General features: G+C 45.2%; 1 protein-coding gene across 1 annotated transcript; it reads left to right on the forward strand.

The window, feature by feature from the left end:
* The first annotated feature begins 1,070 nt into the window (after positions 1-1,070).
* Positions 1,071-18,314, forward strand: LOC124052706 (NACHT, LRR and PYD domains-containing protein 12-like). The gene is made up of 9 exons (XM_046377276.1): positions 1,071-1,200; positions 7,997-8,282; positions 9,813-9,857; positions 10,758-12,621; positions 13,344-13,517; positions 15,339-15,512; positions 15,744-15,917; positions 16,109-16,155; positions 16,391-18,314. Exons 2-9 carry the CDS (start codon positions 8,006-8,008, stop codon positions 16,936-16,938), a joined length of 3,303 nt encoding a protein of 1,100 aa, XP_046233232.1. The 5' UTR covers positions 1,071-1,200; positions 7,997-8,005; the 3' UTR covers positions 16,939-18,314.
* The last annotated feature ends 3,029 nt before the right edge of the window (positions 18,315-21,343 follow it).

Consider the following 21,343-nt stretch of genomic DNA (forward strand, 5'->3'; position numbering starts at 1 on the left):
GAGACAAGCCCGCGGTCTGATGCCATGAGGAGGTCATTTGTGACTCTAACCAGTGCTGTTTCTGTGCTGTGATGGGCTCTGAAACCAGACTGAAACATCTCAAAGAGACTGTACCTGTGTAGGTGATCAATCAACTGATTTGCAACCACTCTTTCAAGTATTTTAGACAAAAATGGGAGGTTGGATATCGGCCTATAGTTTGCTAAGATGTCTGGGTCAAGTGAAGGTTTTTTAAGTAAAGGTCTAATGACAGCGGTTTTAAACGCCTGTGGTACATAACCTGTTGTGACAGCCAGCGACGGAGCGATGACATGCGGCTAAACATGTCATCACTGGTCAGATTCGGGAGGGGACCAGAGAACGCTACGGAGTCCGACATGGTTTTTGCCAAATTACACACCGACTCAATATTGACTTTGGTGACCTCCGACTGGCGTAGCCGAGTGTCATTAGCGCCGACGTGAATTATAATCTTACCATATTTACTCTTATCTCTTGCCAGCAGCTTTAAATTGCCCTCTATGTCGCCCGCTCTGGCCCCCGGGATGCATTTGACTATGGTCGCTGGTGTTGGCTTCACATATCGCAAAACAGAATCGCCAATAACCAGGGTCGGTTTCTCAGCGGGTCTGAGTGGGGAAAAGCGGTTAGACACATGAAGCGGTTGGTTTTGAACCACGGGCCTTTGTTTTGGACTACGCTTCTGTCAAATGGCCACCCAACCTCCCTGACTTCCTGGCTGCTCGGGGGCTACCGGGGGCGGCTGACATCAGAATCAGAATCAGCTAAGGCAGGCCGGTCCGCACAGGTTAACTACTGCTGGCTAGCTGTCAGGGCTACTGGACTATGATCTACAGTACGAATCCGGGCCTCTAACTCACTTAGCCTCCTCATCCAGTAATGAAGCTGATTGTCTTCTTCTTCAGTGTTGCTGCAGTCTGGACTTTGTGGAGCTCCGTCAGTGTCTCCAGCTGCGGTTCAGACTGACTGACAGACCTTCAGTAACACTGCCACCTGCTGCTGACTGGCAGCACTGCAGCTCACACTGGCTCTCTGCTCTCACGTCAGACTGACGGTTCTGGATTTGGATTTGAAGGTATGAGGATGTGACGGCTGTCGGTCGGACGAACACCAGCGGCGTCTGTCGGCGTCTGCGGACGAAGAAACAAAGTGTCTTTGATCTCGCGTGGAGCTGAACAGGTGAGACCCCTGACAGGTAACACGACACACCTTTGATGAAGAAACTGTTTGCTGTCACTCGTTATGTTGGGAGCTACATAACAGACTTGTAGATGAGAGCAGTGATGCATTCTGACAACACTGTTGTTTCCTGTTTGTAGGTCTGAATATTCATGAATGAATTCACTAATGAATCTATGAGATGTGACTTTTGGTCCAAAATGAGCCTTTTCATGTTGAGTTTATTCACGTTTTATCTGCACCAGGAAACAAGTCAGAACTTGAGCTGAGCTGACTTCACTGCTGAGAGATGAGGGACAGTCAGAACTGGTCTGACAGCCTGAACTGGTTTTTATCTTTTATCTTGTCTTCTTTTTGTCAAGCTGGGGCTCAGAGCAGGACTCAGATGCGGAGACTCGGGTAGCAAAAAACAATCTTTATTAAGAATGTCTGTGACAAATCCTCTAAGCAGAGTGTATAAACAAAGAGGCTATGAACATTACCTGACGTGAGATCCTCTCTAGAAGAGATCCCACGGCTATGAAACATACAAAGCAATGAGAAAACGAAAGCAGGCTATAAGAATTAATGAACAGAAAGCGCTCCCTAAGGAGGAAAATATTTACTGACAAGAACGAAAAATCACTCCAAAGGAGGAAAAAGAACGAAATCTCACTATAAAGAACTACAACAAAAATCACTCATATAGAGGAAAAGCTATGTCAAAATAGAATCTAGAAACTAAGCTGCGCTATGAAAATGGTTTAACAAAACTCACTCAGACAGAGGATTCAACAAAGAGATTCAAAAACAAGATATCTATGACTGTGGCTCAAGGTACGCTGGCGTGATCACTAGAAGACGAAACACACTGGCACAAGACAAGGGAAACGCAGACTATTTGAACACATGAGGGTAATGGGAAACAGGTGGAAACACTCAGGTAATCGGGAAGACAATCAGACTGGAGACACGAGGAAGGGCAAGTGACCTGAAACGAGAGGAGCGTTATACTTCAAAATAAAACAGGAAATGACGAGACAAAAAAACCCAAAACAAGACAATACCTCACCGCGGTGTGACAGTACCCCCCCCTCTAGGGCCGACTCCTGACGGCCCAGGCTGTTCAGGATGGTCCCGATGAAAGTCTGCTATGAGGGTATCACCTATAATGAAGCGGGAGGGAATCCAGGACCGCTCCTCAGGACCGTAACCTTCCCAGTCAACCAAGTACTGTCGGCCCCGGCCCCGGTTGCGAACGGCGAGGAGTTGCTTGACCCGATAGACCGGCCCGCCATCCACGATTTCCGGAGGAGGAGGTGAAGGAGTCGTAGGAACCATGGGGCTCTCCCGGACAGGCTTGACTTGACTGACATGAAAAGTGGGGTGGACTCTGAGGGAACGAGGTAGGCGAAGGCGTACCGCAGCGGGATTTATGACATGGGTGATGGGGAAGGGACCTACAAACCGCGGTGCCAGTTTTTTGGAGGGCACCTTCAAGTTGAGGTCTCTAGCAGAAAGCCAGACCCTCTGTCCCGGCTGATATGCAGGAGCTGGCCTCCTCCTCCGGTCGGCTGCCCTTTTCACCCGGTCCCGTTGTCGGCTGAGCACCTGCCGAGCTGCCGCCCAGATCCGCTGACAGCGGCGTACCAGAGTGTGGGCTGAAGGAACCAGCACCTCCAGCTCATTGTCAGGAAAAAGGGGGGGATCATAACCAAATACGCACTTGAAAGGTGTAAATCCCGTAGCAGAGGTAGGTAAAGTGTTATGAGCGTATTCTACCCAGACCAGGTGGTTGCTCCATGAAGAGGGATTCTGGGACACCAGGCAGCGGAGGCCAGTCTCAAGTTGCTGGTTGAGACGCTCGGTCTGGCCATTCGACTCGGGGTGATATCCGGAGGTCAGGCTGGCTTTAGCGCCAATGAGTCGACAAAACTCCTTCCAGAAGCGGGAGACAAACTGAGGGCCCCTGTCCGAGACAATGTCCTTGGGGAACCCATAGACACGGAACACATGATGTAACATGATCTCGGCTGTGTCCTTGGCAGAAGGCAACTTGGGTAAAGCTATAAATTTAACCATTTTGGAAAACCGATCCACTACCGTGAGTACTGTAGTATTACCTCGGGAAGACGGAAGCCCCGTGACGAAGTCCAAGGAAATTTCCGCCCATGGCCTGGACGGTATAGGAAGAGGATTCAGGAGCCCCATGCGAGGCCTGGCAGATGACTTGTTTCTAGCACAGACTGTGCAAGCCTCTACATATTCCCGGACCTCCGCCTCCATGGATGGCCACCAGAACCTCCGGGAGATAGCGAACAGCGTCCGTCTAATCCCCGGATGGCAGGAAAGCAGGGAGGTGTGAGCCCAATGGACCACCTGTGGGCGTAACTCGACAGGGACAAACAGTCTATTCTTAGGACACCCACTAGGTGGCGGAGCTTCACCTATAGCCTGCTTTACCTCATTTTCTATTTGCCAAGTGACCATTCCAACCACACAGGAACGTGGAAGAATCGGTTCTGGTTCTTTGGCAACAGGCTCAGGGTCGTAGAGGCGTGACAGAGCATCAGGCTTGACATTTTGAGACCCCGGCCTGTAAGAGAGAGAGAAGTTGAAGCGGTTAAAGAATAATGCCCATCTGGCCTGGCGCGAATTCAGTCTTTTAGCATGTCGAATGTATTCTAGATTCTTGTGGTCAGTCCATACTACAAACGGCTGAGGGGCCCCCTCCAGCCAATGCCGCCACTCTTCTAAGGCTAGTTTGACCGCCAACAGCTCGCGGTTGCCAACATCATAGTTCCTCTCAGCCTTGGATAGCCGCCGTGACAAAAAGGCACATGGGTGCATCTTACCATCCTGTTCGGACCGTTGGGAGAGAATCGCTCCTACCCCTTCATTGGAGGCATCCACTTCCACAATGAACTGTCGCTGAGGGTCAGGTAGGATGAGGATGGGCGCTGAGGTGAAGCGTTGCTTGAGTTCCCGGAAAGCAGCCTCTGCCTCAGGAGTCCACTGAAAACATACCTTGGGGGATGTCAACGCATGCAGCGGAGCGGCTATGGCGCTGAAACCCCTGATGAACCACCTGTAAAAGTTAGCAAATCCGAGGAACTGCTGAACCTTCTTGCGGTTATCTGGTGTGGGCCACTCAGCGACCGCACTAATCTTAGCCGGATCCATCTGAACCTTACCTGGGGCTACTATGAAGCCCAGGAAGGAGATAGTGTCGGCATGAAACTCACTTTTCTCCGCCTTAACATACAGCTTATGGTCCAGCAACCTCTGTAGAACTTTCTTTACATGAGCCTGGTGAGAATCAAGGTCAGCGGAGTAAATGAGTATATCATCAAGATACACATAAACAAACTGATCCAGGTAATCCCGGAGAACATCATTGATCATTGCCTGAAAAACTGCTGGTGCATTTGTTAGACCGAATGGCATGACCAGATATTCATAATGACCACTAGGAGTGTTAAAACCCGTTTTCCATTCGTCGCCTTCTCTAATCCTGATCAGATGATAAGCATTGCGGAGGTCTAGTTTAGTGAAAATCTTGGCCTGCTGGATCTGATCAAAGACAGATGACATGAGGGGTAGAGGATAGCGATTCTTTACTGTTATAGCATTCAATGGGCTATAGTCTATACATGGTCGTAGTGAGCCATCTTTTTTTTCAACAAAGAAAAATCCAGCCCCTGCTGGAGATGATGATGGGCGAATGAGTCCTGCCTTCAGCGAGGACTGAATATATTCAGTCATGGCGCCCCTTTCAGGGCCCGAAACGGAGTACAACCGTCCCTTGGGTATGGTAGACCCAGGAATCAGGTCAATAGCGCAATCGTATGGCCGATGGGGAGGGAGAGATAAGGCCTTGGTCTTGCTGAAAACCTCCTTGAGGTGGTGGTAGCATGTTGGCACCGAACTTAAGTCTGAGAGTTCGGCATCTGTGGAAGATTTAGCAGAAACATAGTTATCAGCCATGGGTATCTGTGTTTCCAGGCACCTTTTCCTGCAATCTTCTCCCCATCCCAGAATTCGACCTGTCTTCCAGTCTAGATGAGGGTTATGATTTGTCAGCCATGGATATCCCAAAACCAGTGCCTGTGAAGGAGACTCAAACACATAAAAGCTCATTTCCTCACTATGATCCTGGATGTTTAAAACTAGAGCTTCAGTCTTGTGGGTGATAACAAATAGTTCTTTCCCGTCGAGAGCTCTGGCTTCAAAAGGCTTAACCAAGGGTTCGGTATTTAAGCCGATTTTTCTAACTAACCCCCAGTCCATTAAACTTTCATCTGCCCCAGAGTCAATGAGTGCCATAAGTTCAGTGGAGACAGCATGGTGCGTTACCTTGACCGCAGTGAGATGACGTGAATCAGGGCCAGTCACCGTGCGTAGACTCACCTTCGTAGGTCTTTTAACCGGGCAAGTTACCACGAGATGACCCTTTTCCCCGCAGTAAAAACATCGACCCTCCTCCTGACGACGCTGTCGCTCCTTAGGAGAGAGCCGAGCCCGTCCAAACTGCATGGGCTCCCCTTCATCCTCTGCGTGGGGAGAAGAAAGCTCTTGCGAAGTCAGAAAAAGACTGCGTCAGTCCGGTACTTGATTGCTGGAATAAATCTTCCGCCCTGACATTCCGCTTCGCCGCTGCCTGTTGAGCTCGCGGAGACGGCTATCAGTCCGGATGGCCAAGGCGATCAGTGAATCTAGATCCGGGGGAAGGTCCAGAGGAACCAGCTGGTCCTGAATGGATCGCGCCAGGCCTTTCAGAAAAATGTCATACAGTGCCGTGGAGTTCCACCCGCTCTCCGCTGCCAGAGTGCGGAAGCGAATGGCATAATCACTCACCGACTCTGTACCTTGACTCACCCCGCACAGCTCCCGAGCTTTTTCACGATCCGAGGTAATAGGATCAAAGACCATAAGCAGAGCTGCTTTAAATTCGGCCAAGGATTGACAGAGTTCAGAGTCCCGTGCCCACTCCGCCGTAGCCCACGCTCTCGCCCGACCGGTCAGATGGGAAATCATGAACGCTATTTTAGACCTGTCGGTGGGAAATGCATGGGGAGAATATTCAAAATGGATTGAACAATCAACCAGAAACGGCTTACACTGGTTGGGTTCCCCGGAAAACCGCTCTGGAGAGGCTAGCCGGATCCCCGTTCCCACGGCGAACGGAGCTGGGGCTGGAGAGGAGGCTGCCAGAGCCTCCGGATCCACGGGTGGTCCTGATGTGTTAGCCTGTCGGCTCTGGAGTTCTCTCACCTGGCTGGACAAAGCTCCGAAGTGAGAGGCCATGGCTGTTTGAAAATCCTCCTGACGAGTTATACGGGCTTCTTGCTCCCGCAATGCGGCTTCCAGCTGCCGGGTCTCCGCTGAGTCCATATTGGCCAGTGTGTACTGTCAATCTGGGGCTCAGAGCAGGACTCAGATGCGGAGACTCGGGTAGCAAAAAACAATCTTTATTAAGAATGTCTGTGACAAATCCTCTAAGCAGAGTGTATAAACAAAGAGGCTATGAACATTACCTGACGTGAGATCCTCTCTAGAAGAGATCCCACGGCTATGAAACATACAAAGCAATGAGAAAACGAAAGCAGGCTATAAGAATTAATGAACAGAAAGCGCTCCCTAAGGAGGAAAATATTTACTGACAAGAACGAAAAATCACTCCAAAGGAGGAAAAAGAACGAAATCTCACTATAAAGAACTACAACAAAAATCACTCATATAGAGGAAAAGCTATGTCAAAATAGAATCTAGAAACTAAGCTGCGCTATGAAAATGGTTTAACAAAACTCACTCAGACAGAGGATTCAACAAAGAGATTCAAAAACAAGATATCTATGACTGTGGCTCAAGGTACGCTGGCGTGATCACTAGAAGACGAAACACACTGGCACAAGACAAGGGAAACGCAGACTTTTTGAACACACGAGGGTAATGGGAAACAGGTGGAAACACTCAGGTAATCGGGAAGACAATCAGACTGGAGACACGAGGAAGGGCAAGTGACCTGAAACGAGAGGAGCGTTATACTTCAAAATAAAACAGGAAATGACGAGACAAAAAAACCCAAAACAAGACAATACCTCACCGCGGTGTGACACTTTTATCACATGACACATTTCTGAATGTTCATCATATAAACTCAAGTCATCAACTGACTGCTTAGACTCATCCTCTTTATCTGCTGTAGCATCAGCACCACCGCCGAGTCTGCTGTGATTGTTGTTCTCCTTTGATGGACGCAGCTTGTGGTCCATCACATTTTAGAAAAGAAAGTTTATCCAGTGACCTCAAAACTATGCTAACAAATAAAACACTGATACTCCAGTAAAGATTGTTGTAGAATGTCTTCTGAATGATTCCCACAGGGTGGTTCTCACTGACATTTCCTGTAGCGCCACCATCAGGACAAACTTATCACTCATCCACAGGAAGTGATGAAACCTCGATGGCAGATTGTCATGAAATTCATCATTCATTGTGTCATGCATTCATTCATTCACCCATTCTTGATATTTCGATTGAAGTCGTTGCGTTTGTGTTTTCCTCTATAGCAGAGATGGAGCTCACTGTAATCAGAACTTACAGTGGAGATGGTGACCCATAACTCAATGAGGGCTTAACATTCACTTACATGAAACTGCTACGCTCTCTTTAACTGAAGGACCTGTAAGCAGTGAGCCACTTCAAGACTACATGAAGTCCGGACTCTGCTGTCAGCCAATCAGAACTCCTCTTTCTGCTCTGATACACCTGTGTTACAGTTTTCCTTCAGGTTGACAAAGCTGTCTGATTTCAGCAGGAAGCCATGATGACACCAGGAGGCCTTGCGAACACTCTGGAGGATTTAACAGCAGATGAATTTGAGAAATTCAGATGGTATCTGAACCAGGAAGACGTGCTGGAAGGCCACCAACCCATCAAATGGTCCAAGCTGGAGAGGGCAGACATGTTTCAAACCGCGAAGCAGATGGTGAACACCTATAAAATGGATGGAGCTCTGACGGTGACCAAGACGGTTTTAGAGAAGATACCCAGAAACGACCTGGTGCAGAGACTACCGGACACCAGCTCAGGACCAGGAGGTCAGTCACACTTTTGTTTGTATGTTCAGATCAACAGAGTGGGTTGACAACATAACACGTGTAAAGGAACAGGGTCTGTCAGTACAGAGACTTAGTGTATTGATCAGAGGAAAACAGCTGGAGGCCTGATCTCATCATGACGAGAAAAGGTTTAGGTTACCAGTCATCACTGTGAGAGGACGGAGGGCTGATGGAGCCACCCGATTGAATTCTCTCTCTGTTATGTACGTGAGGTTGATATGTGGACGAGAAACAAAGCAGTCGTATCCCGCACCTGGTTGTCCAGGAGTTTATGTCTCAGACACTAAGAGTGACGACAAGCACAACACTTGGTGTGTCAACATCGTGCAGGCTTTGGGATTGAATCCATCTGTTCCTCCAGGAGCAGCTAAACCAGCACCAGATGCTTACATAGACCTGGACAGACCATCAGGAGCACCAGGAAAGATTCCATGGTGTCCTGGCAAGCTGACTGACCTGCAGTGTGGGCCCAGTGTTAAAAATGCCAAATGAAATGGGTAAATCAAACAGATAACATCAGTGTGGTTACAGACCTTCAGAACCCCACCAGCTTTAATCGTGATGGTTTGATCTCCACCCGTCATCACACGTACTGGCCAAGTTTGTGTGTACAAACAAGGAATTTGACTCCGGTTAGACTTTGCTCTCAAGGACAAAACAGACACCTAGCAGTAAGAACACAGAAGGTACTATATACAATAAGATAAGGATAAAAAATACTATATACAGTGCAATAGCAGTGAATCTGTGGAGAAGACTAAGATTTAAATAAATAAATAAATACAGAACTTTGAAACCAGACACTTAAGACAAACAAGATGGGGACTGGACGGGGTTAATAATCTGAGGAAAACTCAGTGAAGCTGTAGAGTGGATGAGGTTTAGAGTTTATGATGGACTTTTATACATCACAGGAGGTTATGACTCAAGGTGCTCCGATCAGGATGTTTGGGGCTGATCACCGATCACGATTTCTGGAAGCTGAATAGGTCGATGCTGATTACCAATCACCAGTCAAAATGTTGTTTCTTTACTTTATTATCATCTCTAGTTGTTTTCTGTGGCAGAAATAAAAACTAAAAAATAAAAAAATAAATGAAGGAAAGGAAGGAAATAAATTATTCTATTCATTTTGCCAGCTCAGAGAAACAGTTTTAAACCAAAATGAAAAGTTATCTGTAAACTGTCTCGGTTGTCTCAGTGTTTGTCCTGAGGTCTTTGTGTCCTGAAGACACGACTCCATCACTCAGATTATTGACTGACTGTGAGCAGGTTTTAAATGTCAGTAAATTTAAATGTAACAGTAAATCCTTTTGGCTCAGGGTTTGTGTTGTTTCTGTCATGTTTCAGCTGTTTCTCAACGGGAATTCAAATCAAGTTACAGATAAAGTAACTTGTCTTTATAGCCGATCACATCCTAGCAGAACCACGTGAAAGCAGTCCAGAACAACTGATAATATAACACATGATGTGTGTCTCTCTCTGTGTCAGTGGGTGTCAGTGATGGAGGACAGACTCCAGACAACAGAGGACCTTCCTCCTCTCAGACTGAAGGTAAAGCTGCTCTGTTCTGTGTGATGTACGGAAGCCCTGAAAGAAGAAAAGTTTGATAAAGTTTAGTGTGAGTTTTCTTTCTGTGAGACGTCGACTCCCTAAAAAGGACTGAAAGCAAAGTCAGGAGAGCTTGATGAGGTTTTGTTGAAGCAACATGAGGTCAGATCTGAGTGGAGCGATGAGGAGTCGGTGACCTTCCTCACGTTCCTTCATCAAACAGAAATGTCATATTTCCATCCTGTTTTCCACATGGTTTCCTACAGTTCGTATTCTTGTCTTCAGTGGGTTAATGCCGCTCAACTGGAAACTCTGTGGCCAACTCTGATTGGCTGCCACACTTCAGAGGGTAGGTCTTATGTAGCATGAGCAGCCAGGTGGTCAGACAGCAGGAAGAGGGAGGCGGAAGCAGAGGAGGAAGACGTCTGCATTGTTCATCGTGCAGTAACAGTGGAAAGCTGGTTGAACTTACCTGTGTGTGTCATAAGGACTCCATTCTTTTCCTGCAAAGTGTCAACCCATGTAATGAGGTGGACTATGACCTGTTAGTGCCTGATACAACCTCAAGGCTCAATTTGCATTTTCCTTTAATGATTTCTTGAAAAAGTTGCCCAACATTTGAATGGAAACTCCAAACTTAAACGAGTGTCTCTGTTGGAGGTTTAAATGATACTGAGCTGGACTGATGACCAGTTCACCAGGTCACCGGTCCAGAGCTGTGGTTGTACTGGTCAGCACGTCGTAAATGTTTAAATGTTGAAGAGAATGATGGGTTCAAGTCTAAATGTTAAGACAGTGTGCAGTTACACAATTACAAATCTAGTATCATACTGTACTTCAATGTATGTGCATGATTTAGTTTGACTGCAATTTAGTTGTTTTTGTTTCTGTTACATCAAACAGATGATATTGTTCCAGTACCAGAGCCACGACCCATCTCAGATTACCAAAAAATACTTAAGTCACACCTTCAGGACAAGTTCATCTGTACACAAGAGGGGTGGGGAGAGACTAAGGAACGTCTGGATGACATCTACACAGAGCTGTACATCACCACCAGCCGTGACACACACATCGATAAACAGCATGAGGTCAGACAGATTGAGGTGGTGAGGAAACCAACAGAAACAGATGAACCAATTAAACCCAGAGACATGTTCAAACCCCCCTCTGGAAAATATAAACCCATAAGAACAGTCCTGACCAATGGAATTGCAGGAATTGGCAAAACATTTCTTGTGCGCAAGTTTGTGTTGGACTGGGCTGAAGGAAGAGCCAATCAAGATGTGCACCTCATGTTCCCCTTCACCTTCCGCCAGCTGAATTTATGGAAGGGCGAAGAGTTATGTTTGGCAAAGCTAATTCATAAGTGTATCAGAGAGACCAAAGACATCAAGGTAGAAGCTCTGAATCACATCTTCAACACTCTGCAGTCCTCAGCAAACACAAACTATGACAAAAGTAAATTCAAACTTCTGTTTGTCTTGGATGGACTGGATGAGAGCCGACTTCACCTGGACTGCTCTGAGAGTAAAAACCAGGACACAGACTTTGATGTCACAGAGTCCACCTCAGTGGATGTGCTGCTGACAAACCTCATCAACAGGAACCTGCTTCCATCTGCGCGCCTCTGGATAACCACACGACCTGCAGCAGCCAATCAGATCCCTCCTGAGTGTGTTGACGTGGTGACAGAGGTCAGAGGGTTCACTGACCCACAGAAGGAGGAGTACTTCAGGAAGAGATCCAGAGATGAGGAGCAGGCCAGCAGAATCATCTCCCACATCAAGACATCACGAAGCGTCCACATCATGTGCCACATCCCAGTCTTCTGCTGGATCACTGCTACAGTTCTGGAGGATGTGTTGAAGACCAGAGAGGGAGGAGAGCTGCCCAAGACCCTGACTGAGATGTACGCAGAATTCCTGAGGTTTCAGATTCATCAAACGAAAGACAAATACAAACAAAAAAAGGGCATTCAGTACATCAAGTCATTAGCACAACTGGCTTACCAGCAACTGGAAAAGGGCAACCTGATCTTCTATGGGAAAGACCTTAAAGAGAGTGGAACTGATGTCAGAGGAGCCTCGGTGTGCTCAGGAGTGTTCACAGAGATCTTTAAAGAGGAACGCGGGAAGAAGAATGAAGACAAAATGTTTAGCTTCGTCCATCTGAGTGTTCAGGAGTTTCTGGCTGCTCTTCATGTCCATCAGACATTCATCAACTCTGGTGTCAACCTGCTGGCAGAAGAACAAGCAAAGTGGTTTAAACTATTATTGCCTGCAATATTTAAAAACAAACCAGAACCAGCTCTCCTGTACCAGAGTGCTGTGGACAAGGCCTTGCAGAGTCCAAATGGACACCTGGACTTGTTCCTCCGCTTCCTTCTGGGTCTTTCACTGCAGACCAATCAGACTCTCCTACGAGGTCTGATGAAACACACAAGATGTAGTTCTCAAACCAGTCAGGAAACAGTCGAATACATCAGGATGAAGCTCAGTGAGAATCTGTCTCCAGAGAGAAGCATCAATCTGTTCCACTGTCTGAATGAACTGAATGATCGTTCTCTGGTGGAGGAGATCCAACAGTCCCTGAGTTCAGGAAGTCTCTCCACAGATAAACTGTCTCCTGCTCAGTGGTCAGCTCTGGTCTTCATCTTACTGTCATCAGAAGAAGATCTGGACGTGTTTGACCTGAAGAAATACTCTGCTTCAGAGGAGGCTCTTCTGAGGCTGCTGCCAGTGGTCAAAGCCTCCAACAAAGCTCTGTAAGTGAACCCAGAACTGCAGGTACTGACTGGATCACATGTGACGGGTTGTTCTCAAATAATGTGAGTTTTGGTCAAAAAGAGTCCAAAAATGTAGTTGATAGGTTGATCAGGTGAAGAACCTGCAAAGTGTTAGAATCACATCAAAGATCAGGACCCAAAATGCAAACCCTGACGTGAGAGTTGAGGTGAACAAAAGGAACTTTAATGAACTTTAATGAACCAGAAGCAGGCAAACAAAAGGCGACTGTGAGTCCTGGTAAAAATGGTCCAAACAAAGAAGATCCAGAAACCAGAAGCAACGCTGGGACCAGCAGAAAACACAGAACGCAGGGTTTGCCAGGGAACTCAGAGAAACACAGCAAATCCACAACAAACACAAGGACAGCACAGGTGTATAAAGGTGATGTAATGAGACAGGTGAAACCAATCAGGGAGGAGCAGATAAAGACAGGAAATGACAAGCTAAACAAGACACAAGAGGAGACAAACTAGAAAATAAAAGTGAAAACTAACTAACTGAAACAACGTGACATAAACTGTTTCTTCACTTTCGCTGACCCTCCACAGGAGCCAGATGAATTAACTTGTGAAGGGTGACCCATAACTGTTATACACTTTTATATTTTTATTGTCATTTTATGACTCAAATAACCACCAGTGTGAGTCACATCAAATATACAATGAAATGTTTTCTTACATGTCCTGTATGTTTTGTTTAGACTGAGTGGCTGTAACCTGTCAGAGAGAAGCTGTGAAGCTCTGTCCTCAGTTCTCAGCTCCCAGTCCTCTAGTCTGAGAGAGCTGGACCTGAGTAACAACCACCTGAAGGATTCAGGAGTGGAGCTGCTGTCTGCTGGACTGAAGAGTCCAACCTGTAAACTGGAGGCTGTCAGGTCAGAATTCAGTTTCTGTTTCAGAGTTCAGCCTTTACATCCCCAGGCCATCAGGACACTGAACTCTCTTTCCCCCACTTAACTCACCCCCCCATACACACACATGCATACTTGTATACTATGTATATGATATGTATATTTATGTATATTTACATTCCCTCTGCCACTTTTGTTGTATTTTGTATTGTAATTGTATTTTTGCACAGTTGTTAAAAGGAGTGTTGTTTTTTTCATTTCACTGTGGATGCACATCTACATGTGACAAATAAAGAATTCTGATTCTGATTCTGACTGACATAACAGTTCAAGTGGATTTAAAAACAGATGATCAACATTTGTAGTATTTAAGTGTAGATTATACTAAAAACACTGTGCTACCAATTTTGTCCAATGAATCGATCTTGAGCGTCCACAATCTAACTCTCAGGCTAATCAAGGAGATTGTGGTATTCAAGGTCACTTGTGCTTCCAAACTTTCCATAACCTGATTGATGAGCAGATCCACACGACCTGAACAGATCAGTAAAGTGATGGCACAAACTGTACAGCAGAAAGAAGAGATGCTACACTTTAATATTTTGTTTCCTTCATAACTAAACCCTTTCAACATTATTATCTTATTACTGTGTGGCTCAGGGAGATGATTTGCTGTTTTGTTAACACAGTGACAATACAAATTACTACAACACAAACAATTTATTGTCATTATACTTAGTGTACAATGAAATTTGGTTGGTTCTGCCTAATGTGCTCACAACAATAACACGAGCACCATTCATGACAACATTCACATTCACATGTAACTAAACTATCGCACCGCGGTGAGGTATTGTCTTGTTTTGGGTTTTTGTCTCGTCATTTCCTGTTTTATTTTGAAAAGTAACTCTCCTCTCGTTTCAGGTCACTTGTCCTTCCTCGTGTCTCCAGCCTGATTGTTTCCACCTGTTTCCCATTACCCTCATGTGTTCAGATAGTCTGCGTTTCCCTTGTCTTGTGCCAGCTTGTCTCAAAGCTCTTTGTTGTATCCTCTGTTCAGAGTGACTTTTTGTTGTACTTTTCATAGCTCAGTTTAGTTACTTGTTAAATTTAGACTTAGATTATTTCCTCTTTAAAGTGGTTTTTTGTTCTTGATCTTTTGTTTAGTGAGTTTTTGGTTTTCCTCCGTTTGGAGTGATTTTTTTGTTCTGAGAAAGTAGTATTATTCCTCCCTTGGGAGCATTTTTTGTTCCGTAAATTCTTATAGCCTGTTTTCGTTTCTTCGTTTCTTTTGTTAATGTTTCATAGCCGTGGGTTCTCTTCTAGAGAAGAACTCATGTAAGGTTATTTACATAGCCTCTTGTTTTATCGCTCTGCCAAGAGGTATTGTCTCAGACTTCAATAATAAAGGCTGATCTTGTAACTCGAGTCTCTGCATCTGAGACTCGAGTGCTGAGCATGTTTATGTCAAGCTCCGAGCCCCAGCTTGACATAAACATGAAGTACAGAATAACAGATTAACAGACAACAATAACAGAACAAACAGTAAAGATAAATTGCACTGTCAGAACAGACATCTGACCTGATCAGTGTGTGTGTGTGTGTGTGTGTGTGTGTGTGTGTGTGTGTGTGTGTGTGTGTGTGTGTGATCCCTGGGGGTGAAATTGGGATAAGACACACAAGACTCTGCAATGTAGTTTTGCTGCCCTCTAGTGTTTGATGGCACTGCTGTTTTGACAGTTGCTCATTAACTCAGTTGGTTCAGCCAGTGAGATATGATATATTTTATGTTGTATACAACAGAAACCACATCAGTGTTTGTCTTTATCTCTAACTCTCCTTCAGACTGAGTGACTGTAAGCTGTCAGAGAGAAGCTGTGAAGCTCTGTCCTCAGTTCTCAGCTCCCAGTCCTCTAGTCTGAGAGATCTGGACCTGAGTAACAACGACCTGCAGGATTCAGGAGCGAAGCTGCTGTCTGCTGGACTGAAGAGTCCAAACTGTCAGCTGGAGACTGTCAGGTCAGGATTCAGCTTTTCTTTAACAGATGTTTGTTTAAATAATGCAGGATGCAGTCACTGATGATGCTCATATCTGTAGGAATTTTGTGCAGAATCTACTGATTTTACTGAGCAGCAATGATGCAACAGCTCTGTTTCTGTCCGTCTGTGTTAATGACAAATTTTGGTTATTCGCACGGAAAATGTTGCCTCTGTGTGTGTGTGTGTGTGTGTGTGTGTGTGTGTCTCCAGGTTGTCAGGCTGTATGATCACACAGGAAGGCTGTACTTCTCTGGCCTCAGCTCTGAGATCCAACCCCTCCCATCTGAGAGAGCTGGACCTGAGCTACAATCATCCAGGAGACTCAGGAGTGAGGCTGCTGTCTGCTGGACTGGAGGATCCACACTGGAGACTGGACACTCTCAGGTATGACCAGACAACAAGAGCTCACACACTGTTTGTCTGTCACAGTGACAAGCTGAGGACTGAGTCTGTGTATGAAATGTGTTTTCTAAATGCAGCTGTTTTGTCTTCATGGTGGATCTGAGTGAAGGTTGATGAAGATCATTGATGAGGAAGCTTCTGAAGGTTCATTCTGACTTTGTTTCTTCCTCCAGGGTGGAACATGGTGGAGAGCAGAGGCTGAAACCTGGTCTGAGGAAGTGTAAGTGTGTGTTGACTTTGATTGATGAAAACAAGGCAGCACATGTTAAAGTAGTTTCAGTCTAAAGCTTGTGTATCTGCATTCAGCTCTCAGTTTGATAGAAGATCCAACAAGATGAGTCAGTGTGAAGTTTTGATCTAATGAACAGTCAGTCTGTTAATGAAGCAACAAATGAAGCCATCAGGTGTGTTAGATGATAAACTGCTGCTGTATTGTGTCTTGTTCTCTCCATCAGGGGCCTGTGAACTCACAGTGGACACAAACACAGTAAACAGATTCCTCAAACTGTCTGACAACAACAGGAAGGTGACAGCAGTGAGAGAGAAGCAGCCTCATCCTGATCATCCAGAGAGGTTTGACTGCTGGCCTCAGCTGCTGTGTAGAACTGGACTGACTGGTTGCTGCTACTGGGAGGTCGAGTGGAGTGGAGAAGCTGAGATATCAGTGACTTACAGAGGAATCAGAAGGAAAGGAGACACTGCTGACTATTTGTTTGGAGGGAATAATCAGTCCTGGAGTCTGAGCTGCTCTGATGGTGGTTTCTCTGTCAGGCACAATAACAGAAGAACAGACCTCCTGTCCTCCTCCTCCTCCTCCTCCTCCTCTGTCTCTCACAGAGTTGCAGTGTATGTGGACTGTCCTGCTGGCACTCTGTCCTTCTACAGAGTCTCCTCTGACACACTGATCCACCTCCACACCTTCAACACCACATTCACTGAACCTCTTTATGCTGGATTCTGGCTCTGGTCATCAGGTTCCTCAGTGTCTCTGAGTTCAGTGTAGGAGGGAGAGTCTCCTCCTGTTAGAGGAACACACACACACACACACACACACACACACACACACGGGTGTTGATTATCAGTGAGCAGAGATAAAGTCTTATCATCTCTCTGTTGGGAAACCACTTGGTTTATTATCATCAACATGTGCAGAATCTCAGGGTCTGAAAACTCAGTTTGACTCAGTTTGAATGTTAAGTTGCATCACACGTGATGTTGTGTGGTCTGTGAGGCTGCGGTCCCATGAAGAGTTGGCATTTCATCCAAACTGTTGGCTTCATCACGAGGGGAGCACGAAGGTCTGGACTGGACCAGATTTACTGTCAGTCTGGACCTGGACCGTCCCTGAAGCTGTGCCTCTGACTGATGAGAAATGAAGAAACAGCTGCCATACTTATTGTCGAGTGTTTTTTCAGGGCAAGCTTTCCCACACTTGAAACAGGAAGGTCCTTTCAACCCCTGAAAACCAGACTCTGGACTTCACTCAGTTCACTTAACTTCACTTTATTTTAGAAGAATTGGTCACAGGTGAAAATCCTTTAGAAACACAGAAAACACACGATTCAGCAGTAGCTTCAAAGCAAATGTAACTCAATCAAACCAATAATTATTTGCATTTTAAATTTCTTCAGTATTAGATATTATGATTCACACATTTTAACAGTTTTTCCTTTTCTTTTTTCATTTCACCATTTTACCAGTTTTTACGTTTTTACTTGATTACAATTTTACTCAAATAAAGTCGTGACTTGCCTTCTGCTATCCATGAAATTCAACCCCCCACAGCATCGACGCGTCTTGCCACCAGCTAATGAATGCTAAACATAACTGACGCTAAACCAAACAACTAAAGGACGAGCTGAAGCTAACCTGCTAGCTAACAGCCGTCTGAAATCGCTAACTAACCCTCTAAATACTGTAAATACAAAACTAACTATAAAATTAACACCAAAGTATCTATGCTAACGTTACCATGAAACAAGTCAGTCACAATATTAAACCCACGTAATCCACTCAAACTGCTCTCAGCGGTCACCTCAGTACAGGCGGAGGCAGGGGTGGTGTTGGTGACGTAGGCTGCCTCCAAAACGTCACCTGCCTCCAGCTCAGCCACTCACAGAATTCAGTTGTAATAGCAGGTTTCACCCTGTAGAGGGCAGTCGCTACGCACATTCATAACAAACAGAAAATTCAAATACTTTACACTAAAATGTCAAGATTTGGACCGGAATCAATGAGTGACATGACTAAATATCTATTTAGATTGATTTTCAGCAGAAAAAAGTGGTTTAGGGGTTTAGTTACCCTTTAAACATTTTTGTTTAAAGGTGCTCAGGAACTTGCAGGAACTACACCTGCACCACTGAGAGCATCTTGAGTGGGAGCATCACCACATGGATGGGCAGCTGCACAAAGCAGGACCTCTTGGCCCTCAGGAGGGAAGTCCGCTCAGCTGAGCGGACAATTCAATTCAATTCAGTTTATTTCAATTCAATTCAGTTTATTTATATAGCGCCAATTCACAACAAAAGTTATCTCATGACACTTTCCAATTTGAGCAGGTCTAGACCAAACTCTTTAATTAAACTGTAAATAGAGAGAGCCCAACATTCCCCCTTGAGCAAGCACTTGGCGACAGTGGCGAGGAAAAACTGCCTTTTAGAAGGCAGAAACCTCAGAGCAGACCCCGGCTCAAGATGGGCGGCCATCTGCCTTGACCGGTTGGGTTGAGAGAGAGAGAGAGAGAGAGAGAGAAGAGCAAGGGAGAGAGGCAGAGGGGGTGGGGTGTGAGAGAAGGAGCACACAAGCAGAGATGCATAGCAGCAGTAATAATACCAGAAGTATCGGAAATGTAGATAATGATAATGACAATGAAGTATACAGAAGGTATTATGGTGATTTTGATAACAATGGTAGTAACAATAATGGTAGTAGCTGTACTGAGTCGTAACAGATTTAAATCAGATTATGACTAAACAGTAGTAATTGCAGTAGGTTTTGAGCAGGACGACAGCAGGACCGCAGCAGGAGGTCCAGTCATGATCGATAGGAATCTGCGGGACAAGAAAGCACAAGGACTCCAGGGAAGAAGTTGAGTTAGTAATATGCATTAATGGGACATGAATGTGTGCAGAAGGAGAGGGAGAGGAAGAAAGAGCTCAGTGCGTCATGGGAGGGCCCCCGGCAGTCTAAGCCTATAGCAGCATAACTAGGGGCCGGCCTAGGCCAGCCCTAACTATAAGCTTTATCAAAGAGGAAAGTTTTTAGTCTACTCTTAAATATAGAGAGGGTGTCCGCCTCCCGGACCGAAACCGGAAGATGGTTCCATAGTAGAGGAGCTTGATAACTAAAGGCTCCGGTTCCCAATCTACTTTTGAGGACTCTAGGAACCACAAGTAGCCCTGCATTTTGGGAACGCAAAGTTCTGGTGGGATAATAGGATACTATTAACTCTTTAAGATAGGATAGTGCCTGACCGTTCAGGGCTTTATAAGTGAGGAGGAGAATTTTAAAATCTATCCTGAATTTTACAGGTAGCCAATGTAGAGAACCCAGAACAGGAGAAATATGGTCTCTCATGCTGGTTCTTGTCAGTAGTCGTGCTGCAGCGTTCTGGATTAGCTGGAGAGTCTTTATGGATTTACTGGGGCAGCCTGATAGAAGGGAGTTACAGTAATCCAGTCTAGAGGTCATGAATGCATGGACTAATTTTTCTGCATCTTTCTGACTCAGGATGTGCCTAATCTTTGTGATATCGTGGAGGTGAAAGAATGCAGTCTTTGAAATATTTGCTATGTGCGAGTTAAAGGACATGTCCTGGTCAAAGATAACTCCTAAATTTCTTACAGTGGAGCTTGAGGCCACGGCTAAGCCATCTGGCAATGCAATATCACTGCATAATTTGTTTCTAAGGTGTTCGGGGCCCAGAACAATAACTTCAGTTTTGTCTGAATTTAGAACTAGGAAATTGCAAGTCATCCAGGTTTTATGTCTTTAAGACATGCCTGAAGCTTGACTAGTTGATTTGTTTCATCTGGTTTCATTGATAAGTACAATTGTGTGTCATCCGCATAACAATGAAAATGTATGGAGTGTTTCCTAATAATATCACCGATGGGGAGCATATAAAGGGTGAATAATATTGGCCCAAGGACAGAACCTTGGGGAACTCCATGACTAACTTTTGAAAGTGTGGACGATGTATCATTAACATGAACAAATTGAAATCGATCTGATAAATAAGACTGAAACCAGCTTAATGCAGTTCCTTTGATGCCAATTAGGTGTTCCAATCTGTGCAGTAATATAGAGTGGTCAATGGTGTCAAATGCAGCACTAAGGTCTACCAGTACAAGGACAGAGATAAATCCCTTGTCTGATGCCAGGAGGAGGTCATTTGTGACTTTGACCAATGCTGTTTCTGTGCTATGATGAGCTCTAAAGCCAGATTGAAAAGTTTCAAATAAGTTATTATTTTGAAGAAAGTCATATAACTGATTGGCGACTGTTCTTTCAAGGATCTTGGAAAGAAATGGAAGGTTAGATATTGGTCTATAGTTGCTTAAAACCTCTGGGTCAAGTGTGTGTTTTTTAAGGAGAGGTTTGACTACAGCTACTTTAAAGGACTGGGGTACATAGCCTGTTATCAGGGACAGATTGATCATGTCTAATAGACAGGTGCTAAGTAAGGGTAAAGCTTCTTTGAGAAGGTTGGTAGGGATGGGGTCTAAGAGGCATGTTGTTGGCTTGGATGAACATTTAAGTGAGTATAACTGATCAGGGTCAATAGGTGAAAAGCAGTCAAAATGATTATCTGTTTCTACTGTTGGTTCTAAGACACTAATGTTTGATATTACATCAGTATCAGCTGAGGTCAGTAGGCGCTGAATCAGAACAACTTTACCCGACCTGCAGGACATTTACACCAAACGATGCAGGTCGAGAGCTGAGAAGATCCTCAGGCAGCCCCATCACCCCGGACACTCACTCTTCTCCCTGCTGCCATCAGGCCGTCGGTTCTGCTGCCTGAGAACCAACACTGAGAGGATGAGGAGAAGCTTCTTCCTCCAGGCCATCCGTCTGCTCAACAGTGAGCGTTAATCTGGACAATCCTACTCCCACCTGCACTACATGTAAATACTGTACATGTAAACACTGCACATTTTCACTTTTTTAATTTTATCATTTTTTTAATATAAGCGTTCTTTTTTTTACAATATTTAAATTTTTTACTTACCCATTTTTTGTTAGCAGGGACATAAAGAATTTCACTGCACATTGTACCGTGTTTGATTGTGTGTGTGACAAATAAACCTATCTTGTATCTTGTAAAAGCTGAATGTCTTCATTCTTATTTTTCATCCACATAATAAAACTAAATCTTGACTCTGTGACAGTCACAGTAACAT

This window comes from Scatophagus argus, chromosome 2 (assembly GCF_020382885.2).
Source record: "Scatophagus argus isolate fScaArg1 chromosome 2, fScaArg1.pri, whole genome shotgun sequence".
In the NCBI taxonomy this organism is placed as follows: Eukaryota; Metazoa; Chordata; class Actinopteri; family Scatophagidae; genus Scatophagus; species Scatophagus argus.